This window comes from Salmo trutta, chromosome 33 (assembly GCF_901001165.1).
Source record: "Salmo trutta chromosome 33, fSalTru1.1, whole genome shotgun sequence".
NCBI lineage: Eukaryota > Metazoa > Chordata > Actinopteri > Salmoniformes > Salmonidae > Salmo > Salmo trutta.
This window is the reverse complement of record NC_042989.1, coordinates 30485526-30502381: the sequence shown is the minus strand read 5'-3', so window position 1 is coordinate 30502381 and position 16856 is coordinate 30485526. Positions and strand designations below refer to the sequence as shown.

Here is a 16856-nt window from a genome sequence, read left to right as displayed (position 1 = left end):
ACAGTCAACTTAGTGTATGTAAACTTCTGACCACTGGAATTGTGATACAGTGAATTATAAGTGAAATAATCTGTCTGTAAACAATTGTTGGTAAAATTACTTGTGTCATGCACAAAGTAGATGTCCTATCCGACTTGCCAAAATTGTGGTTGAAAAACGAGTTTTAATGACTCCAACCTAAGTGTATGTAAACTTCCAACTTCAACTGTATATAGAGCAGCAGCCTCTAAGGTGGAGGGTTGCGTAACTGGGTGGAAGCCGGCTAGTGATGGCTATTTAACAGTCTGATTGCCTTAAGATAGAAGCTGTTTTTCAGTCTCTCATCCCAGCTTTGATGCACCTGTACTGATCTCACCTTCTGGATGATAGCGGGGTGGACAGGCTATGGCTCGGGTGGTTAATGTCCTTGATGATCTTTTTGGCCTTTCTGTGACATTGGGTGCTGTAGGTGTCCTGGAGAGCAGGTAGTTTGCCCCCAGTGATGCGTTGGGCAGACCACACCACCCTCTGGAGAGCCCTGCTGTGGCGGGCGCTGCAGTTGACATACCAGATGGTGATACAGCACAACACGATGCTCTCAACTGTGCATCTGTGAAAGTCTGTGAGGGTTTTTGGGGCCAAGCCAAATTTCTTCAGCCTCCTGAGGTTGAAGAGGCGCTGTTGTGCCTTCTTCACCACACTGTCTGTGTAGGTGGACCATTTCAGATCATCAGTGATGTGGACGCCGAGGAACTTGAAGCTTTCCACCTTCTCCACTGTGGTCCCGTCCATGTGGATAGGGGCATGCTCCCTCTGTTGTTTCCTGAAGTCCACGATCAGCTCCTTTGTTTTGTTTACGTTGAGTGAGAGGTTATTTTCCTGACACCGCTCTCCCAGGGCCCTCACCTCCTCCCTGTAGGCTGTCTCATCATTGTTGGTAATCAGGCCTACTACTGTTGTCGTCTGCAAACTTGATGATTGAGTTGGAGGCGTGCATGGCCACATAGTCACGGGTGAACAGGAAGTACAGGAGGGGCTGAGCACGCACCCTTGTGGGGCCTGTGTTGAGGATCAGCGAAGTGGAGGTATTGTTTCCTACCTTCACCACCTGGGAGTGGCTTGTCAGGAAGTCCAGGACCCAGTTGCATATCCCGGGGTTCAGACCCAGGGCCCCGAGCTTAATGATGAGCTTGGAGGGTTTTATGGTGTTGAACGCTGAGCTATAGTCACTGAAAAGCATTCTTACATAGGTATTCCTCTTGTTCAGACGGAATAGGGCATGTGCAGTACCATGGCAATTTTATTGTCTGTGGATCTATTTGGGTGGTGAGCAAATTGAAGAGGGTCTATGGTGTCAGGTAAGGTAGAGGTGATTGAGAATACAATCAGAAATACTGTTAGAAGGTTTTGAAATTGACTGCCATAGCCCCAATTAAAAAGTAAACATTGGCTGTTAATTACATTATTTTTTTTCACATGGTTGGGGTCACAAGAATTTACAGATATCAAAATGGGGTCGTGGGCCAAAATGTTTTGTGATGAACGCTGTATGATTTCATTGTGCTTCAGCTTATTTCATGGTTTTTGTATTCCATAATGCCAGGTGACTACCTCCATCTCTCAGAGCTGAGGATTGTGCTGCTGGGATACAGAGTAGCTGGGAAGACTTCATCAGGAAACACCATCCTGGGCAGAGAGGAGTTTGACCTGAGGACAGCTGCTCAGTGTGTGAAGAGACAGGGAGAAGTAGCAGGGAGGCAGGTCACTGTAGTCGACACTCCTGGCTGGTGGGCTAATCAACCTGTAGAGAGGACTCCTGAGCTGGTTAAACAGGAGATTGTGCTCAGTGTTTCTCTGTGTCCCCCAGGACCCCACACTTTCCTCCTTGTCATAGATGTGGATGACTCATTCACTGAGGAATACAGAAGAGCAGTAGAGGAACACATGGAACTTCTCAGTGAGAAAGTCTGGAGTCACACTATAGTGCTGTTCACCCATGGGGACTTTCTAGGAGACACAACCATTGAGCAGCACATTGCGAGACAAGGGGAGGCCCTCCAGTGGCTTGTTGAGAAATGTGGAAACAGGTATCATGTCTTCAACAATAAAAACAGGGGTGACGGCATGCAGATCACAGAGCTGCTGAATAACATAGAGGAGACGGTGGCAGGAAACAGAGGAGGACGTTATGAGATAAAGGGAGAGATACTACTGGAGATAGAAGAGAAAAGGAAAGCAGAGGAAGAGAGAGCAAAACAGAGACTGATGAAGGTTCAGGAACAGAGAAAGACCCTCAGATCGCTAATGGGTGAGATTGTTTAATTATTATATTTTTTTGTCTCTGCTCAGGGTCTTTGAATTTTTCTACTGATGGCATCTGGTATACACCAGGTAGAGTGACCTAAGTTATAATACAATATGGGGTTACTAAAGCTACAGTCTGCGATTGGTAGCTCATTGCAGTTTTACTAAGTCAAAACTGTTCTCAGGGCAGATCTGCTCCAGGGGCAAAATTAATTTGATTGGGTTTTGAAACGTTCAGAATAGCTCCTACATTATACAGTGCATTCGGAATGTATTCAGACCCCTTGACGTTTTCCACATTTTGTTACGTTACAGCCTTATTCTAATATTGATTAAATAGTTTTTTCCTCTCATCAATCTACACACAATACCCTATAATGACAAAGCAGAAACTAAAATATACATTTACATAAGTATTCAGACCCCTTAATCTGTACTTTATTCAAGCACTTTTGGCACTGATTACAGCCTCAAGTCTTCTTGGGTATGGCGCTACAAGCTTGGCACACCTGTATTTGGGGAGTTTCTCCCATTCTTTTCTGCAGATCCTCTCAAGCTCTGTCAGGTTGAATGGGTAGTGTCGCTTCACAGCTAATTTCAGGTCTCTAGAGATGTTCGTTCGGGTCCAAGTCAAGTCTGGGCTCTGGCTGAGCCTGTCAAGGACATTCAGAAACTTGTCCCGAAGACACGCCTGCATTGTATTTTCTCAGTGCTTAGGGTTTTATCCTGTTGGAAGGTGGTCCTGAGCGCTCTGAAGTGGGTTTTCATCAAGGATCTCTCTGTACTTTGCTCCGTTCATCTTTCCCTCAATCCTGACTAGTTTCCTGGTCCCTGCAGCTGAAAAACATCCCCACAGCATGATGCTGCCACCACCATGCGTCACCGTAGGGATGGTGCCAGGTTTCCTCCAGATGTGACGCTTGGCATTCAGGCCAAAGAGTTCAATCGTGGTTTCAACAGACGAGAGAATCTTGTTTCTCATGGTCTGAGAGTCCTTTAGGTGCCAAGCTGGCTGTCATGTGTCTTTTTACTGTGGCCATTCTACCACAAAGGCCTGATTGGTGGAGTGCTGCAGAGATGGTTGTCCTTCTGGAAGGTTCTCCCATCTCCACAGAGGAACTCTGAGGCTCTGTCATAGTGTCCATCGGGTTCTTGGTCACCTACCTGACCAAGGCCCTTCTTGCACGATTGCTCAGTTTGGCCAGGCGGCCAGCTCTAGGTAGAGTATTGGTGGTTCCAAACTTCTTCCATGTAAGAATGATGGAGGCCACTGTGTTCTTGGGGACCTTCAATGCAGCAGAAATGTTTGGTACCTTTCCCCAGATCTGTGCTTCGACACAATCCTGTCTCGGAGCTCTACGGACAATTCCTTCGACCTCATGGCATGGTTTTTGCTCTAACATGCACTGTCAACTGTGGGACCTCATAGAGACAGGTATGTGCCTTTCCAAATCATGTCCAACCAATTGAATTTACCACAGGTGGACTCCAGTCAAGTTGTAGAAACATCTCAAGCACGATCAATGGAAACAGGATGCACCTGAGCTCAATTTCGAGTCTCATAGCAAAGGGTCTGAATACTTATGTAAATAAGGTGTTTCTGTTTATAATTTTAATACATTTACAAAAATTCCTAAAAACCTGTTTTCGCTTTGTCAGTATGGGGTATTGTGTGTAGATTGATGAGAAAAAAAATGTTTAATCAATTTTAGAATAAGGCTGCAACGTAACAAGATGTGGAACAAGTCAAGGGCTCCGAATACTTTCCGAAGGCACTGGTGCCACTTCAGTAACGCTCATTAGAAATTGTTTAAAGATCTTTCAATTTACAACACATTCCATTGGGTTGTATGTAGCCTATAATATGTTTTCATTATAGGGGAAGAAAATACAAAATAAACAGTATTCTGAGACAACAACAACATCTCAGCCAGGTCTAATGTAAAAGTTAATGTAAAATACCTTACAGCTTTTAGATCTATGCAATGCTATTTTGTTTTAATCCATGTTCAACATGAACTAGTCCCAAGCTTCTACTGAACTGGAATTGGGATAATTTGCTTAAAGACCCAGGCAGAATTTGTCATTTTAATTCATTTTAATTACTTCACTAGAACTGGAATGGTCTGAATACAAAATGTATGTTGGGCGCATTAAGTGATGATATGTTTTCCGTTATTTTCTTGTTTGATACAATGTGTTGGAAGATTTCTGGTCCATCTGAAAGCATAGTCACATTTCGCCACAAATATACCACAGTGCCTTGCGAAAGTATTCACCGCCCTTGGCATTCATCCTATTTTGTTGCCTTACAACCTGGAATTAAAATAGATTTTTTGGGGGGTTTGTATCATTTGATTTACACAACATGCCTACCACTTTGAAGATGCAAAATATTTTTGGGTGTGTGAAAAAAAACAAGAAATAAGACAAAACAGAAAACTTGACCGTGCATAACTATTCACCCCCCCCCCCCCCAAAAAAAGTCAATACTTTGTAGAGCCACCTTTTGCAGCAATTACAGCAAATTTGTCTCTATAAGCTTGGCACATCTAGCCACTGGGATTTTTGCCCATTCTTCAAGGCAAAACTGCTCCAGCTCCTTCAAGTTGGATGGGATCCACTGGTGTACAGCAATCTTTAAGTCATACCACAGATTCTCAATTGGATTGAGGTCTGGGCTTTGACTAGGCCATTCCAAGACATTTAAATGTGTTGTGGTGCCATATCCTTTCCATTCTTTAATAATGGATTTAATGGTGCTCCGTGGGATGTTCAAAGTTTCGGATATTTTTTTATAACCCAACCCTGATCTGTACTTCTCCACAACTTTGTCCCTGACCTGTTTGGAGAGCTCCTTGGTCTTCATAGTGCCGCTTGCTTGGTGGTGCCGCTTGCTTGGTGGTGCCGCTTGCTTGGTGGTGTTGCAGACTCTGGGGCCTTTCAGAACAGGTGTATATATACTGTGATCATGTGATAGATCATGTGACACTTAGATTGCACACAGGTGGACTTTATTTAAGTAATTATGTGACTTCTGAAGGTAATTGGTTGCACCAGATCTTATTTAGGGGCTTCATAGCAAAGGAATGAATACATATGCACGCACCACTTTTCCGTTTTTTTTAATTTTTTAATTTCACTTCACAAATTTGGACTATTTTGTGTATGTCAATTATATGAAATCCAAATAAAAATCTATTTAAATTACAGGTTGTAATGCAACAAAATAGGAAAAACACCAAGGGGGTGAATACTTTTGTAAGGTTACAACAGTATGTTAAATTCTCTCTTTATACAGGCTAACAGTAAAAATAATTATAGAAGAGGCATGTGTATATTCTATGTAACAAAAACCATTGCCAGCTAATAACAGAAGCTAAAAATAGCTTGGGCAAAATAGCAGGCTAGCCAGCTAGCACCTAGTGTTAAGTTAGCTAGCGGTTAGAATTCGACAGGTAACTAACAAATCTCCTAAAATATAACAGGTTAAAATATATATAAATGTCGAGTCTCATATGTACACATGAAAATAGAAATAATGTGAGCCTTTGTTCGTGCAAATAAAACCTTTAGGAGCTAAAAACATTCATAGTTAAAATAAAAATAATTGTTGCTGCCATTTTGTCTCATTGACTTCCATACAAAACTATCCAGCTAGTCTGATTTCTTTCACGCTCCAGCTAAAGAAGATGGAATTTATACTCCATGATTTTAAAAACAGCGGGAGAACTTGTGTTATTGTAAAACCAATTGACTGAATTGACTGAAACCGTATATCTATGCATTCAAAATACATTTGAGGGTGCATTCTTCAAGTTTAAAGTTTTATTAGTCGTATGTATGGGTTAGGCATGGAATACGGGTCTTTCTATGAATAATGGGGCCAATGTGTGACATTGGGTTAAAATGTTCAAAATGGTTTGAAACAAAAATGTAAAATATTTTCATGCAGTTCCACATGTGTATGTATGCAAATTGGCCCATAACTCCAACAATACAACAGCGTAGGCCTAGGACTATACATCCTTTAAGCAGAGTTCGTACAGACATTGGTAAGTCAAATTCAAGGACTTTCAAGGACTTTTTAAAGCAATTAACTGTAATTTTCAAGGACGTCAAAGTTATACAATTGTAGAATTTATGTAATTGTACATAGAGGGCCTAATGTAGAAGCCCCCCCAAAAAATACAACATGCAAAAAGTGTAAAAAAATGTATTAAAAAAAGTAGGCCATTACCACTTTAAGAATAATTAATTTTGTAGGCGTTGCCAATGCATTGATGTTCAAATTAGTATTACATTCCAAAATATGTGAGAATAATGTGGACATTGCCTGACTAAATAGATTGGATGTATGCATGGCCATTCAGACACATAATAAATGAATAGTGGCAACATTAATCTCACCATTTGAATCTCACCATTGCTGTTTTTATAATGAGAAAGTAAACTAAATTCAGGTTCCTTTTTTAATGGAAGGATTTGTATGGAAAGCCAAGTTGAAGCCAACATTAGATGTTGTCGTCCTCTTAATAAATGCACGTGGTTTTACTGCAACAGAGTAGCGCAACAACCTTCAAATGAAACGGCGGGAAACAAACGAAAGTGGCCACATCGCTCACAAAAACGGATAAAAAATGAAATCACAGATAATTATAAGGGAGCAGGAGAACTTATAAATTGGCTACAATTATGATAAGGACTTTTCAAGCACCAAACTAAGGAATTGTCTGATTTTCAAGGTAGGCCTAACAGTTGGAATGGTCTGTGGGTACTTAAGTTTCCCAGTTGAATTTCTGAGCTCCTAATTCAAGTTCAAGTAGGCTAGGCTACTTCAAGACCCTTGTATTGTTTAAAATTGCAGGTGTAACATACAGTAGAAAACAAAAGGTATCTGTCATGTTGTTTCATTACCAGATCATATTGTCAATAAGCCCACTAGACTATGTAATTTGGGGGCCCGCCGGTGTAACTGCTAAACTGCTTGCTGACTGTATACTGCATATTTGGAGCGGGTTTACTAACGTGTTAGTTCTAGTAGCTATGATGACTATGACATTAGCTAATATGGTGACAATGATGTAGGCTGTGTGTAGCGGTTATGATATGAAGGTTTGGTTTGGAAAGTTTTTTTTACCTAATCACAGACAGATGATGTGTTGTGCACTAACATCCACAAGCGAAGGGAAAAGGTGAGAGGAGGAGAGTGCATAGATACGAGAAGGAATTATACAACGAGCAAAGTGATCATGCTGTTTGTTTGTGGCTGCTATGAAAGTGAACTGTATCTGTTGAAAAACTTTTCTTAAACGAAGCAAACGGAATGAAATAGGGAATAACATACCTTAATTTGTCCAATAGAAACTCTTCTTTACAGCTGTTGGACTAATGATTACACCCTAGATGCAGGCAAGAGTGTCCAATGCTGTATTGAATGTGTCACTGTCATTAATTCAGTGGATCCCCTTACAAGTGTACAGGCTGGCAGGCCTTGAGAGGATGGGAGCAGTGGCCATGGCATAATCCCAATTCTACTGGAGCTGAATCGTAAGAAGTTCCTCTCCACTGGTAGCTGTTCTCCTCCCTTGGCACGCTTTCCTCAGTATTATTTGATGGGTATGCCTTTATTGGCCAGAGATGATAGGAATGTGAATATTATGTGATACCTTGATGTGATTATGAGGACTTGTGCTAATGACAAAACTGAGATGATGTAACCATGTTGTGCTTGTTGTCAGAAGTGATTGTTCAGAGCGCTTGGAGCTGAAGATGTCTTCGAATGTACCTGAAATCTCTTATAAAAAATACCATTTATTTTGGTATCTGATATCTGGCGGATCATTCCCAAGCTCCACTCCTTGATGTAAAGAAAATGTATTTTGGTATCTGATATCTGGCAGATCATTCCCAAGCTCCACTCCTTGATGTAAATAACCTGTGCATTGTTAGTTTAGTTCCGAGGACCTCACCTATGAAAAGGTGATGTAGTATTGGCTACAGGAAGCTTTATTTGTGGTTAAATCCTCCATGTTACAATGGCATATGAGGAATATTATAATGGACACACTATATACAGAGTAAAAATGTACCTCTTTCATTGTGAACTGGGGAAAATAATCTATCCCGCTCTCTCTCTCTCTGTCAGGTGACTCCCTCCATCTCTCAGAGTTAAGGATTGTGCTGCTGGGGTACAGAGGAGGATCTGGGAAGAGTTCAGCAGGAAACACCATACTGGGCAGAGAGGAGTTTGACCTGAAGACAACTGCTCAGTGTGTGAAGAGACAGAGAGAAGTAGCAGGGAGGCAGGTCACTGTGGTCGACACTCCTGGCTGGTGGAAGAATCTTCCTGTAGAAAGGACTCCTGAGCTGGTTAAACAGGAGATTTTGCTCAGTGTGTCTCTGTGTCCCCCAGGACCCCACACTTTCCTCCTTGTCATATCGGTGGGGTTTTTATACACTGAGGAAGACAGAAGAGCAGTAGAGGAACACTTGACCCTTCTCAGTGAGAAAGTCTGGAGTCACACTATAGTGCTGTTCACCCGTGGGGACTGTCTGGGAGACACAACCATTGAGCAGCATATTCAGAGAGAAGGGGAAGCCCTCCAGTGGCTTGTTGAGAAATGTGGAAACAGGTATCATGTCCTCAACAATGAGAACAGAGGGGATGTCACTCAGGTCACAGAACTGCTGGCGAAGATAGAAGAGACGGTGGCAGGAAACAGAGGACATTTTGAGATAAAGAGGGAGCTACTAGAGAAGATAGAAGTTTGGAGGAGAAAAAAGGAAGACAAAGCTAAACAGCTGTGCATGAGGGTGAAGAAACAGAGAGAGATCCATAGAACATTTATAGGTGAGTTTTCTGTTCATGGTTTATTTTTCAAACTGCTTGGCAGGTATAAAAGCACCAGACATTTGTCATTGACAGTATAATTTTTAATTCTCAGGAGGACACATATTTTCCTAATTATAGATGGACTCACTCTCCATGACTTTTTCCAAATTTGTGGGATTAAAATTAAAATGTATATAATTGTAATTAGAAACACCTTACAGCAGTGAGTCTCTTTGGGTATGTCTAAGAGCTTTGCACACCTGGATTGTGCAATATTGCCCATTATTCTTTTTAAAATGATACAAGTTCTGTGAAGTTTGTTGTGGATCATTGCTAGACAACCATATTCTTGCCATAGGTTTTAATGAAAATTGAAGTCAAAACTGTAAATAGGAAACTCAGGAACATTCACTGTCGTCTTGGTAAGTAACTCCAGTGTATGGAGTGGTGTTTTAGGTCTTGTGGCCTTGTGTTTCAGGGTTATTGTTCTCCTCAAAGGTGAATTTGTCTCCCAGTGTCTGTTGGAAAGCAGACTGAACCAGGTTTTCCTCTAGGATTTTGCCTGTGCTTAGCTACATTCTGTTTTCTTTTAATCCTGAAAAACTCTCCAGTCCTTGCCGATGACAAGCATACCCATAACATAATGCAGCCACCACCATGCTTGAAAATATGGAGAGTGGTACGCAGTGATGTGTTGTGTTGGATTTGCCCCAAACATAACACTTTGTATTCAGGACAAAATGTTAATTCCTTTGCAAAATGTTTTGCAGTATTGCTTTAGTGTCTTGTTGCAAACAGGATGCAATGTTTTGGAATATGTTTTATTCTGTACAGGCTTCCTTCTATTCACTCCATTATTTAACTCAACATTTTGGAGTAACTACAATGTTGTTGATTCATCCTCAGTTTTCTCTTATCAGAGCCATTAAACTCTGCAACTGTTTTAAAATCACCATTGACCTTATGGTGAAATTCCTGAGCAGTTTCCTTCCTCTCTGGCAACTGAGTTAGGAAAGACCTATATCTTTGTATTGACTGGGTGTATTGATACACCATATAAAGCCTAACTTCATGCTCAAAGGGATATTCAGTGTCAGCTCATTTTTATATATATATATATATATATACTGCTCCAAAAAATAAAGGGAACACTTAAACAACACATCCTAGATCTGAATGAAAGAAATAATCTTATTAAATACTTTTTTCTTTACATAGTTGAATGTGCTGACAACAAAATCCAATTTATCAATCCATGGAGGTCTGGATTTGGAGTCACAGTCAAAATTAAAGTGGAAAACCACTCTACAGGCTGATCCAACTTTGATGTAATGTCCTTAAAACAAGTCAAAATGAGGCTCATTAGTGTGTGTGGCCTCCACGTGCTTGTATGACCTCCCTACAATGCCTGGCCATGCTTCTGATGAGGTGGCGGATGGTCTCCTGAGGGATCTCCTCCCAGACCTGGATTAAAGCATCCGCCAACTCCTGGACAGTCTGTGGTGCAACGTGGCGTTGGTGGATGGAGCGAGACATGATGTCCCAGATGTGCTCAATTGGATTCAGGTCTGGGGAATGGGCGGGCCAGTCCATAGCATCAATGCCTTCCTCTTGCAGGAACTGCTGACACACTCCAGCCACATGAGGTCTAGCATTGTCTTGCATTAGGAGGAACCCAGGGCCAACCGCACCAGCATATGGTCTCACAAGGGGTCTGAGGATCTCATCTCGGTACCTAATGGCAGTCAGGCTACCTCTGGCGAGCACATGGAGGGCTGTGCGGCCCCCCAAAGAAATGCCACCCCACACCATGACTGACCCACCGCCAAACCGGTCATGCTGGAGGATATTGCAGGCAGCAGAACGTTCTCCACGGCGTCTCCAGACTCTGTCACGTCTGTCACGTGCTCAGTGTGAACCTGCTTTCATCTGTGAAGAGCACAGTGCGCCAGTGGCGAATTTGCCAATCTTGGTGTTCTCTGGCAAATGCCAAACGTCCTGCACGGTGATGGGCTGTAAGCACAACCCCCACCTGTGGATGTCGGGCCCTCATACCACCCTCATGGAGTCTGTTTCTGACCGTTTGAGCAGACACATGCACATTTGTGGCCTGCTGGAGGTCATTTTGCAGGTCTCTGGCAGTGCTTCTCCTGCACCTCCTTGCACAAAGGCGGAGGTAGCGGTCCTGCTGCTGGGTTGATGCCCTCCTACGGCCTCCTCCACGTCTCCTGATGTACTGGCCTGTCTACTGGTAGCGCCTCCATGCTCTGGACACTACGCTGACAGACACAGCAAACCTTCTTGCCACAGCTCGCATTGATGTGCCATCCTGGATGAGCTGCACTACCTGAGCCACTTGTGTGGGTTGTAGACTCCATCTCATGCTACCACTAGAGTGAAAGCACCGCCAGCATTCAAAAGTGACCAAAACATCAGCCAGGAAGCTTAGGAACTGAGAAGTGGTCTGTGGTCCCCACCTGCAGAACCACTCCTTTATTGGGGGTGTCTTGCTAATTGCCTATAATTTCCACCTGTTGTCTATTCCATTTGCACAACAGCATGTGACATTTATTGTCAATCAGTGTTTCTTCCTAAGTGGACAGTTTGATTTCACAGAAGTGTGATTGACTTGGAGTTACATTGTGTTGTTTAAGTGTTCCCTTTAATCTTTTGAGCAGTGTGTATATATATATATATATATATATATATATATATATATATATTGGTTTTTATCTACCAATCAGTGCCCTTTTTTGTGAGGCATTGGAAAACCTCCCTGGTCTTTAAATCTGTGCATGAATTCACTACTCAATTGAAGAACCTTACAGATAATTGTGTATGTGGGGTACAGAGATGGGGTAGTCATAAACAAATAATGTCAACCACTATTATTGCACACAGTGAGTCCATGCAACTTATTATGTGACTTAAGCACATTTTCTTACTCGTGAACTTATTTATGACTTGCCATAAAGTGGTTGAATAATTTTTGACTGAAGACATTTCAGCTTTTAATTTTTAATGAATTTGTAAAAATGTATGTGTATGTGTAGATCTTGCATCTCAGTGCTAGAGGTGTCACTACAGACCCTGGTTCAATTCCAGGCTGTGTCACAACCGGCTGTGACCCAGCACAATTGGCCCAGTGTCATCTGGGTTAGGCCAGGGTAGGCCGTCATTGTAAATAAATATTTGTTCTTAACTGACTTGCCTAGTTAAATATATATATTTTAAAGATCAGTACAGACAATACATCTCAATTTAATACATGTTACATTCAGGCTGTAAAAAAAAAAGGTGATGTGAATATTTTCTGAAGGCACTGAACATGCATCATCCGCTGACATTATTTTTCAGTTAATGCGAGTAACCCAATTTTTGAAACTTCTCTGTAGATTAGCTGTGTTAAAATGGATCGCAATGTGTTTTGAAAATCGCATCCTACAATGTGATCTATGTTATCATAATGCTCCCAAATCGCACCTTCAGATCAATAAAAGCTGTGTTCTCTCTGACAGGTGACTACCTCCATCTCTCAGAGCTGAGGATTGTGCTGCTGGGATCCAGAGATGCTGGGAAGAGTTCAGCAGGAAACACCATCTTGGGCAGAGAGGAGTTTGACCTGAGGACAGCCACTCAGTGTGTGAAGAGACAGGGGGAAGTAGCAGGGAGGCAGGTCACTGTGGTCGACACTCCTGGCTGGTCGAAGAATCTCCCTGTAGAGTACACTCCTGAGCTGGTTAAACAGGAGATTGTGTTCAGTGTGTCTCTGTGTCCCCCAGGACCCCACACTCTCCTCCTGGTCATACGGGTGGATGTTTCATTCAAAGAAGAAGAAACAAATGCTGCAGAGGACCACCTGGAGCTTCTCAGTGAGAGAGTCTGGAGTCACACTATAGTGCTGTTTACCCATGGAGACTGTCTTGGAGACACAACCATTGAGCAGCATATTCAGAGAGAAGGGAAGGCCCTCCAGTGGCTTGTTGAGAAATGTGGAAACAGGTATCATGTCCTCAACAATGAGAACAAGGGTGATGTCACTCAGGTCACAGAGCTGCTGGAGAAGATAGATGAGTTGGTGGCAGCCAACAGTGGAGATGTGTTTTACCCTGAAAGAGATTGTGAAGAAGGAATGAATTGGATACCTGAGGAGATGTGGGAGAAACCATCTTTGCCATTAAAGGGAGCTCACAGCATATACCCTCTTCTTCTGAGTAGTAAGTATGGTACTCTGACAGTACCTTCAAGTCTCAAGCGTGCTACAACGTTCTTGTTTGGCTACCCTCAATTTAAAAAGGTTAGTTTACCAACTTAGAGGTGCACATATGTTTACAAAAGGATCATGATTTAAAAACAAATCAAGATTCCAGTCACACATCATATTACAAAATAACATTTAAACAAAATAAGACAGAATAAATTCTACAGTCCACTTTCCTTCTGTTATTAACATTATTCATAAACCTGAACCAAACACCATCATAGTGTAGGTATCATTATTGCTTATTTCTTTAGTCTAAAACGTTGGGGGAGGGGGGCCGGGGCTGCTAACCTGACATATGGAATTGTTTTAAGATGGTCATACTATGGATCATTTAGCTATTTGATTTAGAATTTTAGGACCCCTTTAGGTATTAAAAAAAATCTATGTATTATTTTTGGTTATAAAATATTGATTTTGGCCTTTACTACTAAAGCCCATAGAAACACATTGAAAAACACATTCATACATTGCAAAAAGGACAGTAAAAAAAGAAAATCATAAGAAACAAGATGTTGAAGTGCCTGTCCTAAATCTAGAAGATATAAAAAAACTTTGTACACATATTTAACCCCTTTTTTGGGTAGGCACAAAATTACCTTCATACTTCCATTACTTTTTTTAAACGGGTACCGGTTACCTTCAGACAAGTCCCGTTAACACGTGTGGGGGTCGTAGAGCAAAACAGAGAACACCATCATGTTTGTTAGAATCTCCCCTTTCCACAGTGGGGTCCCAGTTTGTAGCCCAAACGGGTTGGACACTACCAAACAGAAGTTGGCACATCGACGGTACCGACTTCAAATGATTCTCCTGACATTTGTGGGGGTCCTAGAGCAAAACGGTTGGTAGGATGTCTCATGGTCTGACAAACACCGCTCTAGCTCTACCTTCAGATGCGGAAGTGCGACACTGGCGGATGTAGTGGATTGAGACGCATCCAACGCAAAAAAATATCTCTAGAGATACACTACCATTCAAAAGTTTGGGTTCACTTAGAAATGTCCTTGTTTTAGAAAGAAAGGCACATTTTTTGTCCATTAAAATAACATCAAATTGATCAGAAATACAGTGTAGACATTGTTAATATTGTAAATGACTATTGTTGCTGGAAACAGCTGATTTTTAATGGAATATTTACATAGGCGTACAGAGGCCCATTATCAGCAACCATCACTCCTGTGTTCCAATGGCACGTTGTGTTAGCTAATCCAAGTTGATCATTTTAAAAGGCTAATTGATCATTAGAAAACCATTTTGCAATTATGTTAGCACAGCTGAAAACTGTTCTGATTAAAGAAGCAATAAAACTGGCCTTCTTTAGACTAGTTGAGTATCTGGAGCATCAGCATTTGTGGGTTCGATTACAGAAATTGCCAAGAAACTGAAGATCTCGTACAACGCTGTGTACTACTCCCTTCACAGAACAGCGCAAACTGGCTCTAACCAGAATAGAAAGAGGAGTGGGAGGCCCGGTGCACAACTGAGCAAGAGGACAAGTACATTAGAGTGTCTAGTTTGAGAAACAGACGCCTCACAAGTCCTCAACTGGCAGCTTCATTAAATAGTGCCCGCAAAACACCAGTCTGAACATCAACGGTGAAGAGGCATCTCCGGGATGCTGGCCTTCTAGGTAGAGTTCCTAGGTCCAGTGTCTGTGTTCTTTTGCCCATCTTAATCTTTTATTTTTATTGGTCAGTCTGAGATATGGCTTTTTCTTTGCAACTCTGCCTAGAAGGCCAGCATCCCGGAGTCGCCTATTCACTGTTGACGTTGAGACTGGTGACGTTGAGACTGGAAATTGATGGGGATTTGTTTGTTATGTAACTTAGCAATCAACTCTAGGAGGTTATCTACATGATGCAAGCATTGTGTTGTTTTACAGTGAGTGGAGGCAGCAGACCTGAGACTGGATATGATGGTTCAGAACAGATGTCTGGGGTTGGATCTGTAGCTGAATCTCTGCTGAGGCTAGTGGGTAGGATGTTACGATTCTTCCCTGAGAATACAGTTTTATCAAAATAAAAATAATGTGTTGAATGCGTTTATCATTTTATCATTCACCAAGCAAGAAAAATAATGGATTGTAGAGTACTTCAGCCTAATCTAAGTTTTATAGTTCTCTTGTTGTGATGTTGTCCAGTACCTGGAGAATACATATCTGATACCCAGTCTCTGAGAAGCTCTGTGTACAGCTCCCAGACATCAGAACCAGTATGTGAGCACAACTCCAGCTTGGATTTCATGAGGTAGGCACTGTTGTCTGAGGCTCCGCTTCTCCCTCACAAAACATGTTCTATAATAATCAGATCTACTGAGGATGTAACAAGCTGTACACATTCAAACATTATTGCACATACACACTAGTAGCATGTCAATGTACACTACCAGTGAAAAGTTTTAGAACGCCTACTCATTCAAGGGTTTTTCTTAATTTTTACTATTTTCTACATTGTAGAATAATAGAGAAGACATCAAAACTATGAAATAACACATGTAGTAACCAAAAAAGCATTAAAAAAATCTAAATATATTTGAGATTCTTCAAATAGCCAGCCTTTGCCTTGATGACAGCTTTGCACACTCTTGGCATTTTCTCAACCAGCTTCACCTGGAATACTTTTCCAACAGTCTTGAAGGAGTTCCCACATACGTTGAGCACTTGTTGGCTGCTTTTCCTTCACTCTGCGGTCCGACTCATCCCAAACCATCTCAATTTGGTTGAGGTCGGGAGATTGTGGAGGCCTGGTCATTTGATGCAGCACTCCATCACTCTCCTTCTTGGTCAAATAGCCCTTACTCAGCCTGGAGGTGTGTAATGCAGCAATTCGACCATGAAGGCCTGATTCACACAGTCTCCTCTGAACCGTTGATGTTGAGATGTGTCTGTTACTTGAGCTCTGTGAAGCATTTATTTGGGCTGCAATTCCTGAGGTTGGTAACTCTAATGAACTTATCCTTTGCAGCAGAGGTAACTCGGGGTCTTCCTTTCCTGTGGCGGTCCTCAAGAGAGCCAGTTTCATCAAAGCGCTTGATGGTTTTTGCGACTGCACTTGAAGAAACTTAAAAAGTTCTTGAAATGTTCCGTATTGACTGACCTTCATGTCTTAAAGTAATGATGGACTGTCATTTCTCTTTGCTTATTTGAGCTGTTTTTGCCATAATATGGACTTGGTCTTTTACCAAATAGGGCTATCTTCTGTATACCACCCCTACCTTGTCACAACACAACTGATAGGCTCAAACGCATTAAGAAGGAAATAAATTCCACAAATTAACTTAAGATGTCAAACCTGTTCATTGAAATGCATTCCAGGTGACTACTTCATGAAGCTGGTTGAGAGAATGCCAAGAGTGTGCAAAGCTGTCATCAAGGTAACGGGTGTCTATTTGAAGAATCTCAAATATTAAATATATTTTAATTTGCTTAACACTTCTTTGGTTACTACATGATTCCATATCAGTTATTTCATAGTT

The 16856-nt window shown here is 41.8% G+C and overlaps 1 protein-coding gene across 2 annotated transcripts in view; it reads left to right on the top strand.

The window, feature by feature from the left end:
- Positions 1 to 16856, top strand: part of LOC115172822 (GTPase IMAP family member 8) — a 40143-nt gene that overhangs the window by 9940 nt on the left and 13347 nt on the right. Inside the window, exons 3-7 of one of the 2 annotated variants that reach the window (XM_029730608.1) lie at positions 1583 to 2287; positions 8432 to 9136; positions 12637 to 13335; positions 15265 to 15357; positions 15523 to 15628. In XM_029730608.1, coding sequence (XP_029586468.1) covers positions 1583 to 2287; positions 8432 to 9136; positions 12637 to 13335; positions 15265 to 15357; positions 15523 to 15628 — 2308 coding nt within the window. The remainder of the gene's footprint in view (positions 1 to 1582; positions 2288 to 8431; positions 9137 to 12636; positions 13336 to 15264; positions 15358 to 15522; positions 15629 to 16856) is intronic. The other variant, XM_029730609.1, reaches the window with a different exon arrangement.